The following is a 24,402-nucleotide window of genomic DNA, read 5'->3' as shown; positions in this document are numbered from 1 at the left end:
AAAGCAAAATGTGTGTTTTTCACATCTCTTAGGGCATGCTGATTGAGGGACCACCAGGACCGCCTGGCCCATCTGTAAGTGTGGCGTAAAAACAAAAGTCAGTGTAAATATATGTGGGATTTGACGAGAAGGTAGTAATACTCACTTATATTTGTGTTTTAGGGTCTTCCGGGACCATCAGGCCTTCAGGGCCCCCCGGGCCCTGCTGGAGATCCCGGTGACAGAGTGAGCAAACCTGTCCAAATTGTTTCTATTTTCAGTGCAGCATCATGTGTATTATCCCATTGTTGATTAAAAGTGTTGGTTTTTAAGTTTTAACTGCACTTAGTGACTCCAAAACAAAAATTGAGACGAAAAGGTTTGTATTCAAGGTATTTATACCTGAAGGGAGTTCATAAGCCCACTTTGCAACTCTAAAAAAGTTTAAACCAAAATCATTAAGCAACTTAAAGATTAATGAGATAAAGTCAATAAAACCTCTTTTTAGAAATAACTTAATATTTTTAGTTTTTCATAGCTGCATTTTACTTGAATATTGTAGTTTTTTAGTTCTGAAACAAGACGTTAATTTGAGACTGAATCGTATGAGCTGAAATCTTTTTTGGTATTTTCACCAAACAAGAAAACCTCCAAATTTCCTAGGAAAAATTGATTCTGATGATGCGACTAAACGCATCTGGCTGTTAAATACTGTCTCTTTTTAGGCTTTTGCTCCAATCCACCGTCATACTTCTCACTTCCACACAAAGACAACACATCCTTGCTGCTCTGCAAGGATGTTGGTTTTGGACCAAAAATTGTTTGGCCTGAAGAGGGACAGGCAAGGCTCAGGCCTGGTGGAGGAGGGGGGGTCTTATAATATGTAGATTTAAAATATGAGGCACACATCCAGTATTACAGCTGTGAGTTGCCTTCCATACGTTGGGATGGTTCTCAAACACCTGTGGAGAGTTTTGGTTTTTGTTTTTGTTTTTTTCTGAGCGATGTTGAAGGCATAAGGTGATTTTATTTCTTTGTCTGCAGCACAATTGTTGTAAATAAAAGGTATAATAATACCAGCTAATTCTAGCTAATACACAACACAAGAATGGAAAGAAGGACATAAAAATTTGGGGGTTTTTTTCCACATTTTTTAAACTCACTAAACATTTGAAGAAGTATTGACTCATATACGTCTAGAGAAGGGTCAGATTTATATTTGTTTTTGTGATCTAGAACTGTTGATTTAATAGTTTTTAGTTCCAAATCCAAGAGTTTGTACAGTTGGACCAGAGATGAACTGATCGATTTTTATTAATTTGATTTCGTCTCCTCTTTGACGTCAGGGTCCTCCCGGCCGCTCCGGTCTCCCCGGCGCCGACGGCTTACCGGGACCTCCAGGCACCATGCTGATGCTCCCAGTAAGTCCACCACAAAAGAAGCCCACATCGTCCATCTTTTGGTCCCATCGCTCATACAGCGTACCGAGCCGTTTGCGTTTGTGTGTGCCGAACAGTTTCGCTTTGGTGGGGACGGCGAGAAGGGTCCGGTGGTGTCGGCCCAAGAAGCCCAAGCACAGGCCATCCTCTCCCAGGCCAGGGTGAGTGAAAACCTGCAGACTGTCAGCTGCATCCACTTCTCTTTACACAGAGGGCGGAGGGGGAGGGGGTAGAGGTGTTTGGATGGGGGTTTTGTTGGGGAAACAGAAGGGGGTAGCCCTGTGTTTTGTTGACTTTGTGAGGCTAAAAGAAGACTTGCTGAGAAAGGGCTGAAGAGCAGCAAAATAAAGAGCCACTTTGAACAGATGCTCATGCAGGAGAGACCACTAAAAATACTACTTGCTATGTTTGGGTGGGGTAAAGTAACAGCTGGAGAAAATGGGGGAAAAGCGCGACAGAGTTGAATAAGATGTAAATTCAGTGAATTATCCAATTAGTTAACACAAGATTTTTGAAATATTTAAATTGCAAAACTAATTTCAATAATTTTTGACTTGTGTAGTAAACCAAACAGACATCATATTTATGAAATTAACTCAGTCGTAACTCAGTTTTTGTTCAAAATGCACCTGTGAGTCACCATGGAGCTAAGACATTAAAAGGTGTCCTGCACGTTTGCCTCATTAAAAAACATTAAACGCTAAGATTTTTGGATAGATTGTTTTCTCCTTTCATTGTCTAGAAAAGCAAGTCTGCTCTTCTAGTAAAAGACGCTCAACGCAAAAAACAGGTTGTTTGGTCTAGCATTTGTGCATTTTAGTAGCTCAGTAAAAATAAGCCTCATAAATATTTCTTAAAAAGCGTCCATCTGCATCGGGTGCACCTGTGCCAGGGGTCAAATTTGTAACATTCTTGAGCGGTGGTCAGGGGGGTGGGCTCCAAAATGGCCCCCAGGCTACGCTACACATTTCTTGATGAGCAAAATTCCCGAATAAAATGTCTCAACAGTGCAAAACAGCCAAAAGTAGTTAGAAATGTTCATGTCTAGATGTTGAAGGAAACATGCTTGGTTCTTCTTCTAAAAACCTGCTCACCTGCAGAAAAAGTGAAAACAACAAATCTTTAAATGTAAATCAATATTTTAAAAAATCATCAACTAATCCTGTTTTCTGTTACATCTGAGAACTGAAGTGCTGCTTTCATTTTGATATTTTCTCTTTCACATACATTTTAATATATTTTTTTCTGTCTAACACAGTTTCAAAATGAAAATGTTGGTGTTGTCTCTGTTTGTGGCCTGCAGCTGGCGATGCGGGGACCTCCTGGGCCGATGGGTTTGACTGGAAGATCTGGGCCAGTGGTGAGGCTCTCATTTTTTAAATTTAGCTTTTCACAAATTGACCCGTGCCACTCGTCGTATCAGCAAATTATTTTTGAATCTTACAGGCGTACAAAACAAAAAAATCAACACCTTTTTAGGTGTTTGAAATGATTGTTTTTAGTGTAGCCTAAAGTTTGTGTCTGATGTGTGTATTATCAGTTTGTTTCTCCTGACTTAACCAGCTCAGTGGACACACTACCTGTCTGTTAAGTAGTTGCCCCCTTCCACACCCAGACCCTTCATTTTTCTGAGGGCCTGTTGATGCACGATCTGGAGTTTATTACCGTGGAAACCAGACAGAGATTACACCTCGTTCAATCTGCTCGTCTCTTCTGAGTAGAAAACTCTGATAAGATCAGATGGTAATAAGTTGATCCAACGGAATAAGAAGAGATGAGATCAGCGATTGGTGGATTCTAGCTGACTGAAATAATAATTTAATAGAAAACAAAGTAAGTTATAATATTCGAGCTGCTTCTCCATAGTCAGCTCTCAGATCTACGCTGATATGAAGGCTGATGTCAGATCTAGGAGCTGATCTTTCTTGTTTTTTTGTTAGTTTTTTCATTGTAAATAAATGTGCAACTTAATCATGTAAATAAATAACATTGTTTTTTTTCTATGTGATGTATTTTGCGTTTTCTAAGGTTTCGATTGTTCGCACCAATTTTTCAAAATCTGATTTACACGAAACATTTATTTTGAATTGAACATCAGAATTTGTAAAAAAAAAATTTAAAAACCTGAACAAAATTTGTCACAACAGAGTAAAAGAAGCTGGAAATTTCACATTTCCATGCAGCTCTTGCTGCCTTGAGTTGAATTCATTCTCTTCATACAAAGCTAAATAATGCCATCTGCTGTCTGCTCTGGATTATGTCATTTATTTTGCTCCGAGCTACAGCTGAAGCTAAAGATTCATGAAATGTGTGTTGGTGTGTTTTTTTTTTTGTCTTTAGGGTCCACCTGGCTCAGGTGGGCTGAAGGGTGAAAGCGGAGACCCCGGTCCTCAGGTGAGTGAGGAATAATAATTCAGCCGATGAACTGAAGTGTCTTTCAGTTCCCACTAAAGGCTGCATTCAAACTCCTGCGTGTTGCCATGCTCTAAATGGGTCTCCTTTGCCTACGCAGGGCCCACGTGGCATTCAAGGACCCCATGGGCAACCTGGCAAAGTTGGTAAAAGGGTGAGTGAACTCGGTCACCTTTAACTCCCCACGTGGAAAACTGCTGTTGTGTATGCAGCCGTGTTTTTATTTTTCGCTAGGCTCGAACGTTGAGAGGATTGTTTTCACTCCAATAAACAATTTCTTGATAAGTGCCTACAGGCCCCCATGCGGCTGCCAATAATGGGATCCTCGGCCTCGCAGCTAATCTGTCTGAAAATGCCAAAAGTGGGAAAACTGGCTGTGGATGTGGGGCCTGCAGTCTGTGGCCACGGTGCAGCAGCAGGGCCAAACATCCTGACGTATTAGGACAGTAACGGATAGAAACCGTCCAAAAATGTATGAAATGAACCAAATTCAGTCGTCTGCTCTGAAAGGTTTGAGTTAATTAATTCTGAATTTTTTTATGTGAATCTAGAAAGTGTCTCTGCGTGTTGAGTTTAATACCTCAGCATTCACACACAGCCTGCCTGAGGTATAAGCAAGCTTTGCAGCAACTTGGTAATTTGATTTTACATAGGACCAGCTTACAAATGCACCAGTTCCATGTATACTGCCGTGCTAAGAAAAGCCTTCATAATTAGGATGTGGTTTTAACAGTTATATTTTGATACATTAGAATGTCAAATTACTAGTTTTGGCATTCTTATGTAAAAACTGTAACTGATTAAGTATAGATCTACGGCTACATTCACACAACAGGTCTTGATGCTCAATTCTGATTTTTTATTTTTTGATTTGTTTTTGCTAAAATTCAATTATTATTATTGTTTTGCATGTTCATTTATACCACTAATTAAATGTGACAGAAAAGAAACTTCTGTGTGAACGATTTATTACTCCAAAGCAACCGGCATGTACAGAAAAAGATTGCTGCGATCTGACTGTTTACAGAAGTATTAATGGAACCCACTGTCTATGGATACATTTTAAAGTTATTCAGAGCCAATAGTATTGTCATAATATTTTAGCAACTCGCAGGAAGTTAATAAAAACAGATCACAACTAAAAGCAATAACCTTTTTGTCGAGGATCCACTGTCTGGATCCCCAGTCAGGACTAAAAACGGTGGGATTGTGATGTGATGCGCTTCAGTGACACAGACATCTTTCATCATTTTTTTCAGAAATCAAATTTCCAGCCATTGTTTACCTCCAGATTTACAGCATCTGGCTTCTTCTGGTGAAGGAATGTGACGCACGTTTCACGTCAGTGATGTAGAAGTCGGATAAAATGTGACATGATCGTTCAAACTGCAGACGCTTTGAAAACAATCAGATATTTATTTGAATTAGTTCCACATATGGATTTTATTTTGAAGTGAAAAGATTGGAATCGGACTGTTCAGGCTGCCTAGATAAAGTCAGATATAGGTCATGTTTTGGATCTGCTATTTCCTCTGTTGTAAATGGGTTGTGAAATATTTTATCAGTAATTTCCAGTTACCCTCCCATCACCTTTTCATATAGACCTTGTTATTACTTCTACAAAATGAATTTCTGTACCATTACTACACTCTTGATAGTTAATAAAAGTTATACTGTTTATAACTTTAAAACAGGTGCTGAACTTATGTATTTGTAAAAATGCACCAATCGAAATTTTGTGGCTTTTTTGTAAGGACTTTGACCTGCTGATACCAATAATAGCCATTTGTGAGTTGTCATAATATACTGAGACATGCATATGTAAGTATTTTTTGAATGTGAGAAATCTCTGTAAATCTGAGTTTTATGGCAGTTTGTGTGGATTTCCTTTAGACTCTGAGCTTTTTAAAGGTCTGCCAGCATTTCTGAATCCAGCAACTTCCACGAGGTTAAAAGCTCTTTAAAGTCAAGCAGAGCATCTTTGCCGTACTTTGTTCAGCCTTCCTGTTATTTGCGGAAATGTTTTCACAACCTGAACAAAATACAGACATTTCAAGAAAGTACAATTTCATTTTAAATTGATTCTTACAAACTGGCTTTGAGTCTTCTTCACAATTCACAGTTTTTACAGTGTACACTGTAATTACTCTTGACAAATTTAGTCACCTAATTCACAGTAGTGAAATTTTACAGTTCTACCTGTGCAAAAGAAGTTGTTAAAAACCAAGTCCTTGCTCTTCACTTCGTTTGGCACAGAGGATCTGAACCCTCCTCTGCTGAGAAACGACTCGTTCCTGGAGACGTGGACTGAAGTTTAAAATTTTTTACCTTCCTGGAAATTTCTTGAACCTGTAAATGACTGCGGATGCTAATGCTAGTTCAATATTTGGAAGCGTGGCCAACACGAACTCAACGCCATCATTCACTTCCTGTAAATGTTGCCATTGCTAAATTTACAGGCAGACTACAGTTCGAAAGCAGCGCAGAAAATCAACGTTCGCTGATTCCACAGATAAAATTGCACTCAATGGGAGAAATCCCAAACAGAGCACTGAAGGGAGATGATAATCAAACAGAATTGCATTGGAAAGCAATTTCTAGGTTACTTTACAGCCTATCAAAGCTACTGATAAGAAAGAGCTACACATAACAGACACCATCACTTCTAGATGGATCTAAAACACGGTGGTATTTTTGACACATTCATTGGCGTATGCTTAAATAACGTGTAAATATTTGAGTGTGAAACGTGTCTCTCTTCCATATTCAGGGTCGGGCTGGTGCTGACGGTGCTCGTGGAATGCCAGGAGAGCCAGGCTCTAAGGTAAAAACCTCTGAATGTGTTAAAGAGGGGGACAAAAATAGGGCAAATGCGGCCGTGTGTCATTCATGAGGATGTGGTTTCATTGTGTGTCACTGATTTTACTCGCAGGGTGACCGAGGCTTTGATGGACTTCCCGGGCTGCCTGGAGAAAAGGGCCACAGGGTGAGCACAGAGAGGCTGAGGTTGCTTTTTAAGTTTCTTTAAACTTAATTTTGCCATTTTCGATGATGTCGCTGTTTTAGAATAGAGTGAAAAAGTTGAGAATCTGATGTGCTGGGAAAAAAAAACCCAGATTATTTTGGTATGTAACACTTCTTTTAGCTAATCCTGAGCTTCATGACATAAATACTGTTTTCATGTGCGATAAGTCACGAAAACCGGCATTAAAGGAAAATCTCCTTACTGCTGATTTGTTTTCTTAGATTACTATAATTTACCAACGAGCTGCGGGAGGCTTTTTAACATTTTACATTTCCAGCATCTTCTCATGATCGTGTTGAGTGAGCTTCTTAAATTTGAATGTGACGAGTGAACAGCTGCTGTGCCAGGAGGGGGGAGGCATTGAGTGAGAAGCTGATCTCTATTCCACTCATTGACCCGCATTAATCAGAACGCGTGAAAAGATGAAATCAAAGTGGAGCAAAGAAGCCAAGTCAATAGTTTCAGAGGGTATCAGTCGATCTGCTTATCCCAAATCGACTGTGATTTAATTTATTTCTTACTATAGTTTAATGAATCAGTTTCAAGACCTGCAGATATCATAGTAAAAATAGATATATTATAATAGTTTATTAAAAAGTACAAAGGGAAATTCATTTTCGAATGGAGACACAAACGGTGTTAGGTGTTAGCAAACATTAGCTGGACAAAAGTGCATGAATGGAAAACCTTCAACAAAATAATGAATGATTGAACAAATATGTAACTCTGATCAACAGTTCAATCAGTTTTCATCTGATAAGCACTTTTTATACAGTCACGTTTAACAGAATGTCTTTTATAGAAGTTAAAAATGTCAAATTTAAAATCACAATAAAAATTAGTATTACTGCCACGCTAAGAAGTTGGAGAAGTAAAATTATGAGAATAAAATCATGACATTTTGAGAAAAACATTCATATTATCACGAGAACAAAGTTGTATGAGAATAAAGTCAAAATAATACGAGAATAAAGTCACGATATCATGATTTTATTTTCATATTACAACTTTGTTCTCATAATATTTGGACTTTATTCTAGTCTTTTATTATTATTATTATTATTATTATTATTATTATTATTATTATTATTATTATTATTATTATCTTAAATTGTGACAAATTAACGCATTTAATCTTTTTTTTGTTTTCAGTTTGGTTTGTTAATAAGTTGTCTTATCGCTGCATCGCGCCACAACCGGCCGTTTTGAGCGCCTTGGTGATCTTGATGCTGCCCAAAATGACAATGAGACAAACCAGAATGCCGCAGGGCTCTCCTGCACGAGAAGAACTTTGAGTTTCAGCGAATGTAGAAAGCTGAGCCAACGTCATGCTAAGCGGTTTATGAAAACTGAACCTGTCTGCCGTGGTTCGCAGGGTGAGCCGGGGCCGATGGGACCAGCAGGAGCCCCAGGAGAGGACGGACAGAGGGTGAGTACTCCGCCTGTGTTGGAACCCTTAACATTTCCCCCCCACCTCTAACGGAGGTGACAGCTTTGTTTAAATCAGCTGTGCTGCACCCTCAGGCAACACACACACACAGGGAGGACACTATAAACCGAGGAGGAGGAGAGTTTGTGTTTAACCTTTCCACCCCTCCAACTAAATACCCTAAACTGCCACACCGCATCCACCACAAAGCTGTCACAGGCTCAGATTAGATCTCCACCTGATTTAAAGGGCGTGTAACTCCGCGTTATGTAATAATGTAATAATGTAATAAAATCAGGCTTCAGAATGTAATAAAACTTACTAAACCCGCAATATGTACCAATTGACTTGAATTGTTTTGCCTTGAACGATATATTAGTACCGCAGGTTCTGGTTACGAGTCTTAAAAGGCAACGAAACGACCAAAAGTTTGGAATTTATCGACCAAAGTTTTAATTAAAGTGCGTAAAAAATTATGGGTGTACAGAAAATGGATGGATGGATGGATGGATTAGGACGAACACAAACAGTTTGTTATGGTTTATCATATTATAACGCCATCATTTCTAAAAAAAATAAAATAAAATAAAAGCTTCCTCCAACATTTTGTAATTTAATTAAAGCATCAATGTGGCACAAAGTACTACAAGATGCACTAAAGGGTTTGATGACGTTTTTTGCTCCGATTATTACATAATGCAGTTTTACGATGTTTTGCTACATTCAGAAGGTCGATTTTATCAAGTTGTTTTACGCGCTTTACAATACTTTCTTCCACTTTATGTAATAATGTTTTTTCATTTTGCATCAATTATTACATAATGCGCTGTTAACAATGTCTCACAACATTTCGAAGGTTGATTTTATTACATCGCTGCACGTTTTCTGTAATACCTTCCACCGCTATACGGATTTTTACAAAATGAGGACATGTTGTAGCTCCTATATGCAGGTAAACTGAAACTTTTACCAATAAATGCCAAACTTTTGGACCTTTAGTCACATTTTTGAGACTCAAAAATACTCAGAACCTTCAGTATTAACCAGCATGTCATTTAAGATGAAGCGATTCCAGATGCGTTTTAGTACAAAATGCAGCTTTAATTAAGTTTCTTTTACATCGCAGGTTGCTAACAGGTTAAATATCGTGGTTGTACTTTCATTTTAGCGTTACTTATCCAACCTGCAGCATTTTTTAAAAATATTCATCCTTTTCTTTCCAAAGGGTGAAGACGGAGAGATTGGGCCCAGAGGGTTGGCTGGAGAGAGCGTAAGAGTGGCATCATTCTTACAAAACGTTGGCATGTACTGGATCTAATAATTTTATTCCAACCCTTTGTGTTATTTTTCTTTTTCTTCGGTTGTTTTGTAGGGGCCCAGAGGTCTGCTGGGACCTCGCGGTTCTCCAGGACCCCCCGGAGTGCCGGTGCGTAGCGTGACTGTCATTGTCTTCCCTCCTCCGATAACCCACTTCCTGTAATTGATATGACAAATCGTTTTCTTATCTCCTCTCCTCAGGGCGTTGCTGGAGTGGACGGGCCACCGGGTCCCAAAGGCAACATGGTACACACGCACACACAACCTCCTCTCAGTAAACACACTCAAATGTTCCCTTATCAGCTCCCGGGGCTGCGAACGTCGAAGGGTGCTGGACTTTTGGTTCAGATTGGGCCGTATGTGACCGGGTTTTAAAAATGCCTGCAGGATGCACAGCTGTGGGGTGAAAGGTCAGTCCAGCACCTCGAAGCAGCTCCGAGGCAGAGCAGATAAAGTTCAACAGCGGATCAGAACCCGGCTTGTAGTTTTGCTCCTCATATTAAACGAACCCTAGAAGCTTTAGAGGATAAAAATGAACAAAAAGACGCAAATGTGACCTGACTGTGATCAGCACGGTGGCGCACGGGAGACAGATTCTGATATTATTTTTACTGTAAAGCAACTTTATGAAGCCGTTGAGGGGTGAAAACTGCTTCATAAATCTGATATCTTTTCATTAATTTAAAAAAATAGGCAAGAAACAGAAATAAATGAATAAATTGTGGCAATTACTGCATTTAATAAGAACTTCCCCACCTTATTTGTTTTTATATTTTAACAGAAGTTAATATTTGCTCATCTTTTTCAGAAGTATTAACATAACTATTATTCCTTATTTCCTTATTACGTTTCCTTGTTTATGTAATTTTTTTATTTATTTCATATTGTGTATTTATTTGATGATCTTACCGTCACATTTCATTTTGCATTTCTTTCTTTCTATATTCAGAATTAATTAAATATTTTTTTCTTTGTTTATTTCTTCCATTTCTTGTTTCTTTTTTTTAATTCTTCCTTTCTTTTTACAAAGCAGAGCTGGACTCCTCCTGGTGCTAATGCAAACACATGTCAGGTCAATATTCGAACCTGATCAGTTTCAATCTGTTTCTTTAAGGGACCACAAGGGGAACCGGGCCCACCGGGTCAGCAGGGAATCCCTGGAACACAGGTGAACGAATCAAACGCACACCAGAAAACATGCCGTGCAGCTGCACATACAAGATGGCGGCCACAAACACATCAGCGTTTAAATCAATTTGATTTATTCTAAACACAACAATCTAGTTTACATTATATAGCGCTTTAGCATTTGCAGTTTTTAAATAAATATGTTTAGTTTACCATGTTTATGTTACAATAATTTATCCTTTCTCATATATGGAAGCTAAGTGTTTATTCTGGCACTGCAAAAAAAAAAAACCCACAAAATCTTACCAAATATGTTGGGTCCACTTGGTGCAAATATTGTAGTGCACTTGAAATTAGTCAAAACTAATGTGAAAGTTGTTTTCTGCAAGATAAAGGAGCATGTTTTAAGTTAGTAATTTCATGATATTAATAAAAAATTACTAGGTATACTGGCAGATTATTTCATTTTTCCCATGATATAAGTGAAATAATGTACCAGTAGAACGAGTATTTATTTATCTTTTTTAATCTTAAGGAATTATTTCCTAAAAAGAAGCTCCTATATCTTTCTGAAAGGTTACTTGTTAGTTTTGCCTTATTTCAAGTGTATTAAGATATTTACACTATAAAACTACTAGACCAAAAGTTCCGGGTAGGTTTTCTCTGTGTCTGGTTTGCTGGCTCCTGCTCAGCTGCTCCACCTGCTGGTGCCCCAATGTATAAACGCCAGCAGGCATCAGCTGCACACATGGGAGCACATCCACAAATATTTAAATGTGTTCTCTTCCACAAACCGAATGCAAATCTGTCCACACACACACACACACACACACACACACACACACACACACACACACACACACACACACAGCCTGACAGTTCAGTAGCAGCTCCTCTATTTACAGCGCCAACAAACTCCTCGGTTTATTCAGCTTGTGTTTGTGGGTTTGAGTGTGTTTGTTGATGCTACACAGATATGTATTTATTAAATGTATCTTGTTTTGCAGGGTCTCCCCGGTCCTCAAGGTCCGATCGGACCACCTGGAGAAAAAGTATGTTTTCTTTTCTTATTCAAATCGTTTTAGCTGTAAGTTTTCTTGCGTTGTTGCAGTTTACTGCACCAGTTTTCTTCTTTTTTTTTAAAATCCTGTTCGTCTCTACCTCCTACAGGGACCTCAGGGCAGGTCGGGACTTCCTGGATTGCCTGGAGCTGACGGGCCTCCTGTGAGTGCTCACCTAATACATATATTGTTACTGCACACATACACATCCCTTCTTTAAGATGGCATCTGCCTCCACTGTACAGGTTCATCTCAGTAAATTAGAATGTCAACAATAGATTAATTTCGTTAAAAATTTGAAACTCTTCTTATTTTGTTGAGTATTGCTTACATATCCTGGCTAAGATATTATGTAAGACAAATCGAATTTCATTAAAATAAAAATGTTTTTGTCACCGAATGGACTTGACAAACATGGGAAGGACTGGTTCACTGGTGGAAAATTGAGTGGAAGAAAAAGGTTTGTCAAGATGCATCTGTGGCTGCTGTTTTGGGAAACATTCTTGTTCCCAAACAAGTTAAAATGTTTGAATGCTATGTAAAATAATAGTAATAAAATCAACAAATTAGAGGAAACTATTTTAAAAAAATTTAAAACCCATTTTTAATACAGAAAAAAAGAACAAATGTGGAAAATTTAGAGATAAAGCTTTTTTCCCTGCTTTTTAAAAATGGATGCTGCAGATCAGAAAATTAAGCAGGATTTTAGCTTTGTCACTTTTTTTTAGCTTTATAATTTAATATTTCTTTGGGCCAGTGTGCCTGTTGATATTTTTAACCATATGTAAGAAGAAGCAATTAATGGCTCCGTCATCATATTATGAAAAAAGGATTTCTAGGATCCACGTTCTTTGTTCTATTGTCAATTAATCGATTCAGTCTGAAAATCCTGCATCTCTTGTAGTTCGACCTTTTACAGTTTGCAGCACAAAGTTTATGCAGACTGGATTAAACTGGAACAAAGTCTCAATGCTGTTAAATGAACGGATTAGCACAAATTAGCTGAAAAAGCTGAAATAAAGTAGAACATTTTCTAAATCTGCTAAAGTAGTTTAAATCTGCACAGAGGTAAACATTCAAACAGCTGTTGGGATTGCACATTTGTTTTGTCTGCAGCAATGCTACTGGAAGAATTAGCTGGTAAGTGGAAGTAGTTGACCTTTAAAGAACGTTATATGTTAGACATAATTTTAAAGCTTTTTTCATTCATTTCTATAGAGAAAAAGTCAAGTAAAAGTTTTAAATGACAGAAATCACAGCTGACACTTGCTACAAAGCAAGCGAGTGACACTGGATGTCACATTTATTCAGTTTGGACTGTAAAGAAAACATCATCCTTGCTATTCAATGAAGATATACACAGACAGAATATACGTCTTCTTCTTTGGTTTACGACAAACGGCAGACCTTTTGGCCCGTGCCTCTGAAACCTCTCAAGGTGTTTTTTACTGCAGCAGTAAAGCGCCTATGGGCTTTGTTATCCAGACCTGTTGTTGCACCGAGTCGTCGGCCGAAGAGGCAAACACCCTCAGCTGCCCTCGGGGCCAAAGAGCTACCTGACTTACAGCTCTCCGTCTCCACGTCACACCGCGAATAACAAGTTGCCTGTGATTTCTCACAGCTGAAGCTTTTCCTGGTGTATCTGGAAGCTTCATCCCACCAGCTAGTTACCCACTAAAAATGAATCACTTATTACTATTAAAAGTAGCTATTTAAGCGTCACAGAGCCGCAGTTGCGCTTGGGAAAAATGACCCCTCACACACGTTCAAACGTCCTGTTCATAAAACCGAAGCTTGAAAAGGACCAAAAAAAAAAAAAATCTGATGTTTTATTCATGCATTCTGCAGTGTTTGGCCTTGATCTGGCCCGTGGAACCACGTTTTACTTTGCTGGCCATCTGCAGCAGATATTCAGTGCAGCTCAAAGACTTCCTGCTGGTGGCAATACCAGCTCATGTGTGTCTCAGATAGTTCTGAGGAGCTGCTGCATAAGAAGTTTGGTCACAGGTCATTGTGTTCAGCGTTTCACTGAATAACATTATTGAAGTGAGTCTTTTCTGACTAGTTTGACACTTTTTTACAGGGTCATCCTGGTAAGGAGGGTCCACCTGGAGAGAAAGGTTCTCAGGTAATGTTTACAAATTAAATAGTGTACATAAATCAATATAATGGCACAAACCCCCTTCCTTTGTCTAATAGGAGATCGGTTTCCAATCTGTTAGCAAATCACAAACATCAGCGTCACACAGTAGAGTCTCAATCTATTGACTTTCTAACATCAAAGATATTGATCTGACCACCTGTGGATTGAAAGACAACCCACAGGCCATCTGCAGTGTTGTTCTTTTAATAATACAATCATCTGCCTGATAGGGTATTGAACCCTGACTTGGTAAGGCATGAACTCCACTGAACCCTTCCAGTGCTAACCCAGAAACGTTAGCTAAGATTTCTTTCAATCCTATAATCTGTGAAGTCGGGCCTCCGTGAGTTGGACTTGCTTTCTTTGACGTCCCAGAGACGCTCTAGTAGATTGAAATCTGATGTATTTGGAGGCCAAGTCATTTCCTCACCTCATCGTCGTTCTCCTCAAACTATTCTTGAAACATTTTTGCTTCCTGACTGGATGGATTAGTCTGTTGGACAAAGCCAAGAGTCATGAGGAAGCATAGTTAAGGGTCAAGGCAACGTCCACATGGATTGCTAAGGGTTACTAGCACAACATTGCCCAAAGCTACTGTTTCCCTTCAGCGCCATGTGTTTTTGTGTGATGTAAAAGACAACTTCATTCACTATACCAGGCAAACTTTTATTGATTAGTGGTACAATCCTGATTCTCATGAGCCTATTATACAACATCTTCAGAGGTGGACCGGGGTCAACACAGGCACCCCGACTCTGCAGTCTGGAAGGAAGCAGACCGCATTGTGTATCCTCTTCTGTTGAATCCGACTACATGGACATGCCTTCGCTTCCCACATTCGTCAACGAACCATGGCTGCTGTTGCCGGTTTGCCACTGTTCCTACCTCGTACCCCTTCTTGCCAGATACTAACTACTGGAAACCGGGAACACCCAAAAATGTTCAAAGTCGGTCAAACTTGCTCAAACCCGTAAAAATTTCCCATTTGTCCTGCTTCCAACACATCAACTATGAGAATAAAATGTTCACTTCCTGTCTGTTACATGTCATACGACAACCAGGGCCCCAATGGAGAAATTATCAATATTAACTTCTTCCTCTGTCAGTCGACATAATGACATAATGTTGAGCCTGATTGAAGCACAACTTCAGTTATTTAATAGTAGATGCTGTAAAAAAAACGTTTTCACTTTCTAGTAAGTAAGATAAGTACTTACTATTTACTTACTATTGATTTTCTAGTTTGGCTTTGAAAGTTTCATGAATTTTTTTTCTTGATTTCACAATCATTGATAGATTAGAGTATGTAATATTGAAGTCTATTGAGTCTCTTGTGTAGCTTTGATGTAAATATGGGTGAAAAAAATAGTTTCTAAAAGCTGTTTTCTAATTTATCTTTTGGACATTTTACATTAAAATGTAGAGCATGCTATACTTACATGTTATTAGGTAAGAAAATAAGTAGCTTTGAGCACTATTGTGAAACTAAGTTGTTATTTTAAAACGCAATATTAGAATTATGGTTTTAGATCATTTGAGCTATCACTAAAATATGATGTTGCTGTAGGGTCCACTGGGTCCTCAGGGTCCTCTCGGTTATCCTGGCCCCCGGGGTGTGAAGGTAGGATTGTTTTAGTGAATGATTTTTATTAGAAATTCGTCATTTTGGTTTTGTGATGGGTTTTAATTCTCCCCGTTTGGCTCCTGACCAACAGGGGGCCGACGGAGTTCGTGGGCTGAAGGGATCAAAAGGAGAGAAGGTAAACTTGTGAAAGAGCCTGTTTGGTCTCCTGAGTCAGAGTGCAGACTTTCATATACTGGGTTCCAACGCAAAACTAAAACAAACATGGAATTAGATTTCAGAATCTGCCAGATAAGTAAAGAAATAAAATCCCACAAGTATAAAAATATTTTAACTTCCTTCCTTTCTCCATTCCTTTCACTCTACCTTCCTTCCTTATTTACTTCTTTTAGTACTTTTTCACTGTTCTTTTTGTTTGTCCCTTCCTTATTTCTGTACCTCCTTCCTTCCTTTGTTCCTTGCTGCTTTTTTGTCTTCCTTCCTTTCCTCTTTCCTTCGTTTAATACCTTCTCAATGTTCCTTTTTCTTCCTTTGTTTGTTCCTCCCTTCTTTCTGTACCTTTTTTCTTTCTTCCTCCTTCCCTTCTTTGCCTCCATCTTTTCTCTTTGTTCCATCCTTCATTCTGTCTGTCTGAGTTTTTTCCTTCCTCTCTTCTCTTCTTAGTCACCACTTTTCTTTCATATTTTTCTTTTTCCTTATGTCCTTCCTTCTGTTTTACCTCATGTCTTTCTTTTCCTTCTGCTTGTCTTTCCCTCATTCATTAATTTCTTCAGTCTCTCCTTCTTTCCTGTCTATAGTTTTCGTATATACACTGACTGAAAACTGAAAAAGTGCATCTGAAAACGTCTGGATTTTCTTTTTCTTTTTACATACAGGAATTGTATTTATATATATGTATTGATGTTAAGAATTTAAAATAGTCTCTGCTGTGTAATTGAGCTCCCTGGCAAAATGAATATACTAAGCAGGTTTCTAGCAGTCTCGATGCGACGGACAGCGAGGGGTGACAGTGAAAACAGCAGAGGAGATGTAAAGAGTTTGAGAGCAGGCTGTGAATGCATTCATGTCACAGACGTTCTGTCTGAAGCTGCCGCCGTCTACCTGTCGACTTTGTTTTGACTCTCCTGAGCTGAAGTGGGTGCTCGGCGCAGGCTGAACACGACGCGGCGGTCAGTCGATAGGCGTCTTCAGAGGGAGGCCGAGCCTCACTTTGAAGAGACCCTCAGTCACTCACGGCTGGATGTGAAGCCGTCCTGCTGAAAAGCTTCTGCTGACAGAGAAACTCGGCCGTCAGTGCCACTCCGGTCACCACACGCCAAAATCTGTGTCGGAGTTTAAGCCAGCTTCATTATTCAGGATCAGTACAGTTAAGCAGCAGTATATATATATATAAAACAAAAATCTATTATCTGACTTGAGGGACTTGTCCCCACTGCCGTGGCAGGCATTTGTCTGATTTTTGTTCTGAATTATTAATGATGAGGGGGGAAAAGAAAACAGACCTTGAGGAGAAAAATTTATGAATAAACGATGCGCATTACTTGAAGTATATATCCAGTCAGGATGCAGGGTAGTATCAAAAACATGTTCGGCTCTGCATTATGCATCAGGTACTGCTGGAACACAAGAGGTCGAAGGAGAAAGAAAGAAAAGGTGTCAAAGAGACGAGTTTTCCCTTTAATATTCACACATTACCTATATCATGATAGACAGACAGACAGACCTTGATGTTAACTGTATTTGGTATTAAGTATATGAGAAATAAATTGATTTTTTGGATGTGCTATTCCACTATCTGGCCACCAGATGGCAGCTCTAGTCCTCCGTTGCCCATTAGGAATTGGGAAATGTAGCGAAGTGTTAGCTAGCTCAGACCTTTTTGGTGTTTATAAACAAATTTTTTTTATCAGTATTTTAAAGAAATGACCAAATATTTGTTTCTCTTAGGGCGAGGACGGTTTCCCAGGTTTTAAAGGAGACATGGGAATCAAAGGTGACCGGGTGAGGAGCTTGAATAAAACATCTTTTTTTTCCCACCACACAGCAAAAACAGAATCCTACAAAGTGTATTTGGTCCACTTTCTAGTGCAAATGTCTTGGTACACTCGAGATAAGACTAAACTAACTTGCTTGTAACTTTTCAGCAAGATGAAGGAGCTTTTTTTAAGTCAATGATTCCTTAATATTGATGAGAAAGTACCAGTTCCACTGAAAGATTATTTCACTTGTAATATGGGGAAAATATCTTGTTATAAGTCAAATAAAATGGTGGTGGAGCTAGTATTTTATTTAAAAAACTTTTTTTTTTTTACCAATATTAAGGATTTTTCTTTTACTTACAACCATTTATATATTGCTGAAAAATTACTTCTAAGTTAGTTTTGTATAATTTAAGGTGTACAAAGATTTGCACTAAAAATAGAGGATAAATATTTGGTAAGATTCTGTGTTTTTGCTGTGAACTTCATAGGTCAAATATTCACTCTCCTCTGTACATTGAAACACTAATTTGAACATTTTATGTATATCATTTTTCATGGATGGCAGGGTGAAATTGGCATGCCTGGGTCCCGTGGAGAGGACGGTCCTGAGGGACCTAAAGGCAGAGCTGGCCCCAACGGAGAGTCGGGGCCTCTCGGTCTAGCAGGAGAGAAAGTAAAGAAAACTCTTAATTTTCTGGCTTTAGCCAAGTTGGACTTTTTCTCTTGCTCACCTTGCCGATGTGTCCCAGGGTAAACTTGGTGTCCCAGGATTGCCAGGTTATCCCGGACGACAGGGACCAAAGGTAAACATGAGCTACTTTCAACGCGAGAAGCATCGTGCCTGATAAAACATCACAGCCTAGCAGCCATTGTGCAGACTATCTTTAATCTTGTTCATATAGAGTTAGATTTTTACACCTAGGAATGCATTTCAAGGTGAGACATTTCAGCAGTTTATGTGAAATACGAGCCATAAGTAGGAGAGAATTACCTGATTCAATGAACGACCCTGTCTGAGAGAAAAAATATATATTTTCTATAAAAATGACTGATTAATAGACAGGGGGTTACAAACAAGCACTTGCTAAATGGCGAGTTCTTAACATTTAGTGTAAAGGAAAGTTGTGAATGGTTTGACTTTAATAATATAACCTTCAAAAATAAGTTAGTAAATGACTCTTATAAATAGGCTTTTCTGCACAAGGTATGAATAAAACATAGCTTTGTGTTTTATAGGTTTTTCTTGCTCAGTGTTTAGACAAGAAATACAACATTCACAAATTTGTGGCAAATTTTTTATATCTTGTTTTTGAGCTTTTATTCACCGACACCAATTTTAGCTTCTTCTGAAATCTCTTTGAAAACTATAACATACAATAAGAACAGCACACAAAATATCATACTGTTTTTAGCCCTCCAGTACAATAATTGCTTAATAGGAGCGTAGGTGAGGTCATGTAGTCTTAAACTGTTTTCAGCATCTCAGCTATCATTAGCAGTTAGCTCATTTAGCGCGGTTAGCATTGGTCCCCTGTAGTGAATTCCCTGTAGAATGTAAATAGTTACCTTCCATCTCAGATCTCCAAAAAGGTTAGCAACATTTTCTAATCCAGGCAAATGAAGTAGAAAACTGAGGAAGATTTTTTTTTTTTTTTTTAAAAAGCCTTTGCTAAGGTCCAGTCAGTCTTCCTGTTATCAGCCTAAGTTTGGCTCTCTCTCAGGCTGAAGAAAACTGCAGCACAAGTCTTATTCCTTGTGCTGCAGTAATGTTGCAGTAATGTCGCGTTTTCTTGTAAATAGCTTCCTACATCTCTGCGCTTCCTCTGACTTCATTTCTAAAGACGTCGCTGATACTGGAAAGAGCTACCTTTGAGTCTTGTTCAGTCCTCATTGAGGAGTGTTGTTGTCAGCTGGACTGTAGCACTATGGTGTGTTCACTGAAAAATAAATCGTCTGAATCCACATAGTGTTGTCCTGTTTTAGGAGGATGTTCTCCTTAAGATTAAACATTGAGACTAAGACATATCCTCCTCTATAGCCTTTAATACAGTGCATTAACTTGAACAAATTAGAGGGGGGAAAAAAAAGCATTTTTCTCACGAACGTTGGAAGTTTTACATTTGCCGCTTTAAGAGTCTGACACAGAGAAGCTCAGCACCAACAGTGGAACACTGAGAAAGATATCTATCATCTCAGCAGATGAATACAACATAATCCCTTATTGTCATGTATGCGCTGACCCATGAAGCCTCATCTGCCTTCGTGATATCTCCCTCTGATTTTTGACAGGGCTCGAGTGGATTCCCTGGCTTCCCTGGAGCAAACGGCGAGAAAGGAGCACGGGTAAGGGAAAACACACACCCGTAACACCGGAGACATAAAAAACTCACTTACCATTCGTAGCATAAAATTTGTTCCACCATGAAGGCATTTTTGTCAAATGAAGCTACGGCAAACGCCACGTTGGGCGAGAGAACGACTGATTTGGAAACGGTTATGGAGCCTCGAGGCTGAGCTTGTTCTCACGACTTTGGGTTTTATTTCAGATCAAATTCAGGAGACGGGTTTTAATTTGATCTTTTAAGAGAGCACCGAACTCTGTGATGTCACTTTTGAGTTGTAACCCAAGGTTTAAGGGTTAGTAGAGCTTATTTCCTGTTTTCAATTACTACAAGCTGTGAAGAACAAGAAATGGTGCAAAGTGATCTATTAAGGAGTTTCTATAGACTTTTACCAAGTAGATGCATTATAGCAACATTATAGGACTGCGGTCTGCTTTCTGCGCGTTATCGTTACATTAGAAACACGAACACTAATGGTGTGACCGCACAGCTTGAGTTTGGTTACATCATTGGTGATTGTGTTAGCTTCATCTCTGAGGTAACAGCATTCAGCAACAGTTGCACCAAAAAGACCCGACTAAGAATATAGCAGGTAAAAGAAAAAATCTTTATGGTGGGAGGTTCAGCCACAGTGAAGATGGCTTTAATGATGTCTAGAATCAAGACAGTTTCTTATTGAGCTGTGTTGCCACCAGTGCAGAGCTTGCTCGGATGCTTGGACAACACTCTTATAAGAAGAACCGCTGCTAATAATAACCATTTCATTAAAAAAATAAAAAAACATCAAATACCAGCTGCAAATCTACCAGAAATATCAACATGGACCTCAGAAGTTTGGTGCAAGAATTATTTCCTTGTTGAAATTCTTCTTTTTTAATTGGCTGGAAGCATCTAGAAAAGAGTTTCTAGAGAGCCAACTGCAAACCATTTGGCAAAAAAAAAAAACTATAAGAAATGAGAGGATAATGGACAGAATTTAACTCAAAAGTTCACATCCTGTACAAAGAAATTAACGCTCCAAATGCAGACTCCAACTTAAATTTTGATGAGTTTGGTTCTAATAGCCTGCAAAGCTGATAAAAGGTTTTATGTGTTCTTCATAAAAACAGCAGAAATACATTAAATAATCTTAGGCTAAGCTACAAAATATTTGTTTTAGTTGAAACCTTGGGGACTGACTCCATATAAACAAATCACCCTGCAGCCCAGCCATAGATAATTGCTTTTGCATATTTTGTAAAACAACAAAGGAAGCATTATTAGCTTATTTTTATTCTAAAGTGAGGTGTATGACATGTGTTGCTAATAGTTAAAATAGATGAGGCAGGATTTCTTCTCCTACTCCTCTCCAGATCTGAACAGCACAACGAATTCATTATTTTTCAAAACTTTGACGGCACCGCGTGTCGTTTTGGCATTGATGTAAAATTGACTTGGCGTGGAGAAACAAGAAAACAAGCAAAATAGAATGATTTTATTTTTTATCTTTTGCTGTCTTTGCTCTTGTCTGTAAACTCTGCAGTCCTCTCAGCAGCTCCACCCACACACCGCTTCCCTGCAACGTGAGCCACCGTATTGTTGGCAATTTTAAACAGCATACTGATTAAACAAACAAAAGGAACAAATCCCACTTCAACTCCCTTTGGCGTAAAAGTTATTTGAAGCCGATGCAATGCCCTGAAAATGACTGTTTTCTGTTTAATATCTGTGTTAAGAAATAAAACCAGACTTTTGCTTTAGACAGTGGCACAAATCCTCAAGGTTTTCTCCGCAGCACTGTAATGATATTGATCCTTGTCTAGGAAATATCAGGAAAAAGCGTGGAACAAAGACAAACCTTATAAAACTGTTTCCTTTTGGCTGTCCAACAGGGCATTGCTGGAAAATCTGGTCCAAGAGGACAAAGAGGTCCAACGGTATGTCCTCGTCCCTCGATGACTTATTTATCGACTCACTATATACCATCAAACAATCTGAAAACGCCAAAGACATCATATTAACCAACAGTTTCTCTTCCTCTCTTTAGGGGCCACGTGGGGCTCGAGGAGCCAGAGGTCCAACGGGCAAACCCGGTCCCAAGGTGAACCCGCCGCAACAAAACATGGCTGTTTCACAGAGTCCAAAATTTCTGTGAAGTATTTTATCCTTCAGTTGAAGCCCATCTGAAATAAGTTCATATTGACCAGCAGTGATGCTGTGCTGTGTGTTTCAGGGCACAGCAGGAAACGACGGCCCCCCTGGCCCGCCTGGCGAGAGAGTAAGTCCTCTACACGTGTGTTTCATGTCCGTATAATTCATGATGCAAAAAAAAAAAAAATGTAGTCTCAGTGTGCATTAATACACACTTACTACAAAATCAACCAATCAACCAATGAAAACTAGTTTAGCTTCTCCGTACAGAGACATCTGGGGCTGATGCGCCATCTGCTTTGTTCTTTCCTCTGTTTGTTCTCATCATTTGGTCTGATTTTCGTGCTAACCCGTTGACTTAGCCCTACAATATGGTGGCGGCACTCAGAATGGGACATTTGCAGGCCGCTGAGCTGGAGCTCCCGGCTGCCATCTTAACGTCTCCGCGAAGCCGCCGGTCAGAGTGTGTGGGGCTGGCTGGGGCACCAAGTGTGTCGATGTCCCAGGTTTCTTTCCAGAACTCTGTTAAACCTTTTGTACCCCGTTTTTAAGCCCCCTTTTAATTAGACTGAAAGAAAGCAAACTGAGTTTTCGAAACTAAAAAAAAAATCATCTTGATATAAACCCATGTTTGGTTTGTTTTCTGGTTCTGGATTTTTCAGTTCCAGTCATTACTGATCAAGTGCAAACTTAATTGATTTTCCTGAAAATTTTTCATTTTAAAACGTTTAATAAAAGTGAATCTAAATATGTTGCACACTACAGTACATCCTGTGTAGCACATTTACTTTTTTCCCTTTGGTATATCTCACAGATTTAATATCCATGAGAAATATTATTAAAATAATAAAGAATTTAATTAAATCAATTAAATTGATCCCTGAGGTCATGTTCTACGCTTTCTACATCCATTTTTTTTGTTTGTTTCCTGACATTTTCTTTAATCCTAATCTCAACAGTTGTATTCCCAGTGCTGTAATAAAGTGTATTTCTCCAAGAAATGAAAACGCTCCCAGTCTAAACATTTCAGCCCTGGGTGACCCAACTCAGCAGGAAAGTTAAAGTTGCTGCACAATAAAAGTCTCCCAGCAGTGGTGCGCCATATTTAATAACTTTCAGAGGACGTTTTTTTTTTCTTCTTGAATTTCCAGCGTTGTTCTGGCGCTCTTTGATTTCGCTCCTAAACAGAGGAAGTGTGACATTCCGACGTGAATCTGGAGACAAAAGCCACAAAGGAGCAGCTTTAACCGATAAATCAGCTGCAGCACATGCTTCGTTTGTGTCCGCATTTGCATTTTTAGTGCGGAGACAGAGAGGAGAAGGAGTCGTTCTTAAAAACTTTGCAAGCTGGAATGAATTCAAACTCACGCAGGCCAGAGACCAAAATGCTGAAGATCTTTTTTACTCTGTAAAAGCGCCTTTGCTTAGAAGAGTCAACTTGGTAGCTATTGTTGTTGTTAGACTCTCCTAATATATCGCCTCAGGCCTTGTGATAAATCTTTGTGTAGTAAAATGTAATCTTTTATTTACTCCTGTTTAAAGTTAGCTTGTAAACCAACAAATCTTCAACATTCAAAGCTTAGTTTCTAAAAAAAAAAAAAACTTCTGTTAATTTAAAAGAAAAATGTTTTTCCCCGAAGCTCTTTAAAACTTCCCAAAGAGCGCAGCTTGATATGCCACTTCTCGTGATTCCGATTTGCAGATGCTGATAGGCAGCCATCGACCTTTTCAGCCCTGCGATCCTCTGTGGGTGGAGGGCAAGTCTGAGATTCAGTGATGTGACATTTCACTTGGCTAAACCGGAAGGTCTTAAACGCCTCAGTCCTGACCGTTTATACCCTCTTGACTTGAAACGGAGAGGTTTATTTAAACATCTTTTGTATGCACAACCACAGAACAAGTGAATAAAAACAGAGCCGACGGCAAAGACGATATTTAGCTCGTTTTTTGCGATTTTTGGATCGCAAAAATCGACGTCTGTTTTGTTTGACTCAAGCGTTCTGTAAAATCCCTGTTCTTTTTTGAAATGTTAATTTTTTTATTTTTTTTTACACATAGAGAAACAAAAATATATTGCAAGAATTGCAGTAATTAAAAAAAATCTTTTAGTATTATGCTTACTACAGTTATGTTTTTGATATTTAAAGAGATGCAGAAAACGGTTTGCTTGATCTTTTCCGCATTTTGTCACATTGCAACTTTAAACTTTCCGTGTTTTGCTTTGGTGTTTTTGATGACAGATCATAGACAACGTGGAAAAACTAATAATAGCATCAGGGTAGAGAGGACAATTCACAGTTATGCACTATTCTGTCATGTAAAATATAGTCAAAGTTTGACAAGATGTGAAGAAATGTAAGGGACACGCTGCGTTTGCGAAACACTGAAGGTAACATGGAGTCTTTTTGTTATTAGCAAGAAAACTTATGTGGT

The 24,402-nt window shown here is 38.8% G+C and overlaps 1 protein-coding gene across 7 annotated transcripts in view; it reads left to right on the top strand.

Annotated features, from left to right (window-relative positions):
* col11a1a (collagen, type XI, alpha 1a) overlaps nucleotides 1-24,402 on the top strand; it is a 95,003-nt gene that overhangs the window by 30,548 nt on the left and 40,053 nt on the right. For all 7 annotated transcript variants that reach the window (XM_008438345.2, XM_008438344.2, XM_081601432.1 and 4 more), the window contains 26 exons: nucleotides 33-74; nucleotides 163-225; nucleotides 1,326-1,400; nucleotides 1,496-1,579; nucleotides 2,722-2,778; nucleotides 3,759-3,812; nucleotides 3,931-3,984; nucleotides 6,601-6,654; nucleotides 6,763-6,816; nucleotides 8,231-8,284; nucleotides 9,510-9,554; nucleotides 9,657-9,710; nucleotides 9,803-9,847; nucleotides 10,716-10,769; nucleotides 11,737-11,781; nucleotides 11,900-11,953; nucleotides 13,874-13,918; nucleotides 15,501-15,554; nucleotides 15,649-15,693; nucleotides 17,463-17,516; nucleotides 18,063-18,170; nucleotides 18,247-18,300; nucleotides 19,787-19,840; nucleotides 21,711-21,755; nucleotides 21,866-21,919; nucleotides 22,052-22,096. In XM_008438345.2, the coding sequence (XP_008436567.1) occupies nucleotides 33-74; nucleotides 163-225; nucleotides 1,326-1,400; nucleotides 1,496-1,579; nucleotides 2,722-2,778; nucleotides 3,759-3,812; nucleotides 3,931-3,984; nucleotides 6,601-6,654; nucleotides 6,763-6,816; nucleotides 8,231-8,284; nucleotides 9,510-9,554; nucleotides 9,657-9,710; nucleotides 9,803-9,847; nucleotides 10,716-10,769; nucleotides 11,737-11,781; nucleotides 11,900-11,953; nucleotides 13,874-13,918; nucleotides 15,501-15,554; nucleotides 15,649-15,693; nucleotides 17,463-17,516; nucleotides 18,063-18,170; nucleotides 18,247-18,300; nucleotides 19,787-19,840; nucleotides 21,711-21,755; nucleotides 21,866-21,919; nucleotides 22,052-22,096 (1,446 nt within the window). The remainder of the gene's footprint in view (nucleotides 1-32; nucleotides 75-162; nucleotides 226-1,325; nucleotides 1,401-1,495; nucleotides 1,580-2,721; nucleotides 2,779-3,758; nucleotides 3,813-3,930; nucleotides 3,985-6,600; nucleotides 6,655-6,762; nucleotides 6,817-8,230; nucleotides 8,285-9,509; nucleotides 9,555-9,656; nucleotides 9,711-9,802; nucleotides 9,848-10,715; nucleotides 10,770-11,736; nucleotides 11,782-11,899; nucleotides 11,954-13,873; nucleotides 13,919-15,500; nucleotides 15,555-15,648; nucleotides 15,694-17,462; nucleotides 17,517-18,062; nucleotides 18,171-18,246; nucleotides 18,301-19,786; nucleotides 19,841-21,710; nucleotides 21,756-21,865; nucleotides 21,920-22,051; nucleotides 22,097-24,402) is intronic.

This window comes from Poecilia reticulata, chromosome 20 (genome assembly GCF_904066995.2).
Source record: "Poecilia reticulata chromosome 20, P_reticulata-male-v2, whole genome shotgun sequence".
NCBI classification, from domain to species: Eukaryota; Metazoa; Chordata; class Actinopteri; order Cyprinodontiformes; family Poeciliidae; genus Poecilia; species Poecilia reticulata.
This window is presented reverse-complemented; position numbering and strand designations above follow the sequence as displayed.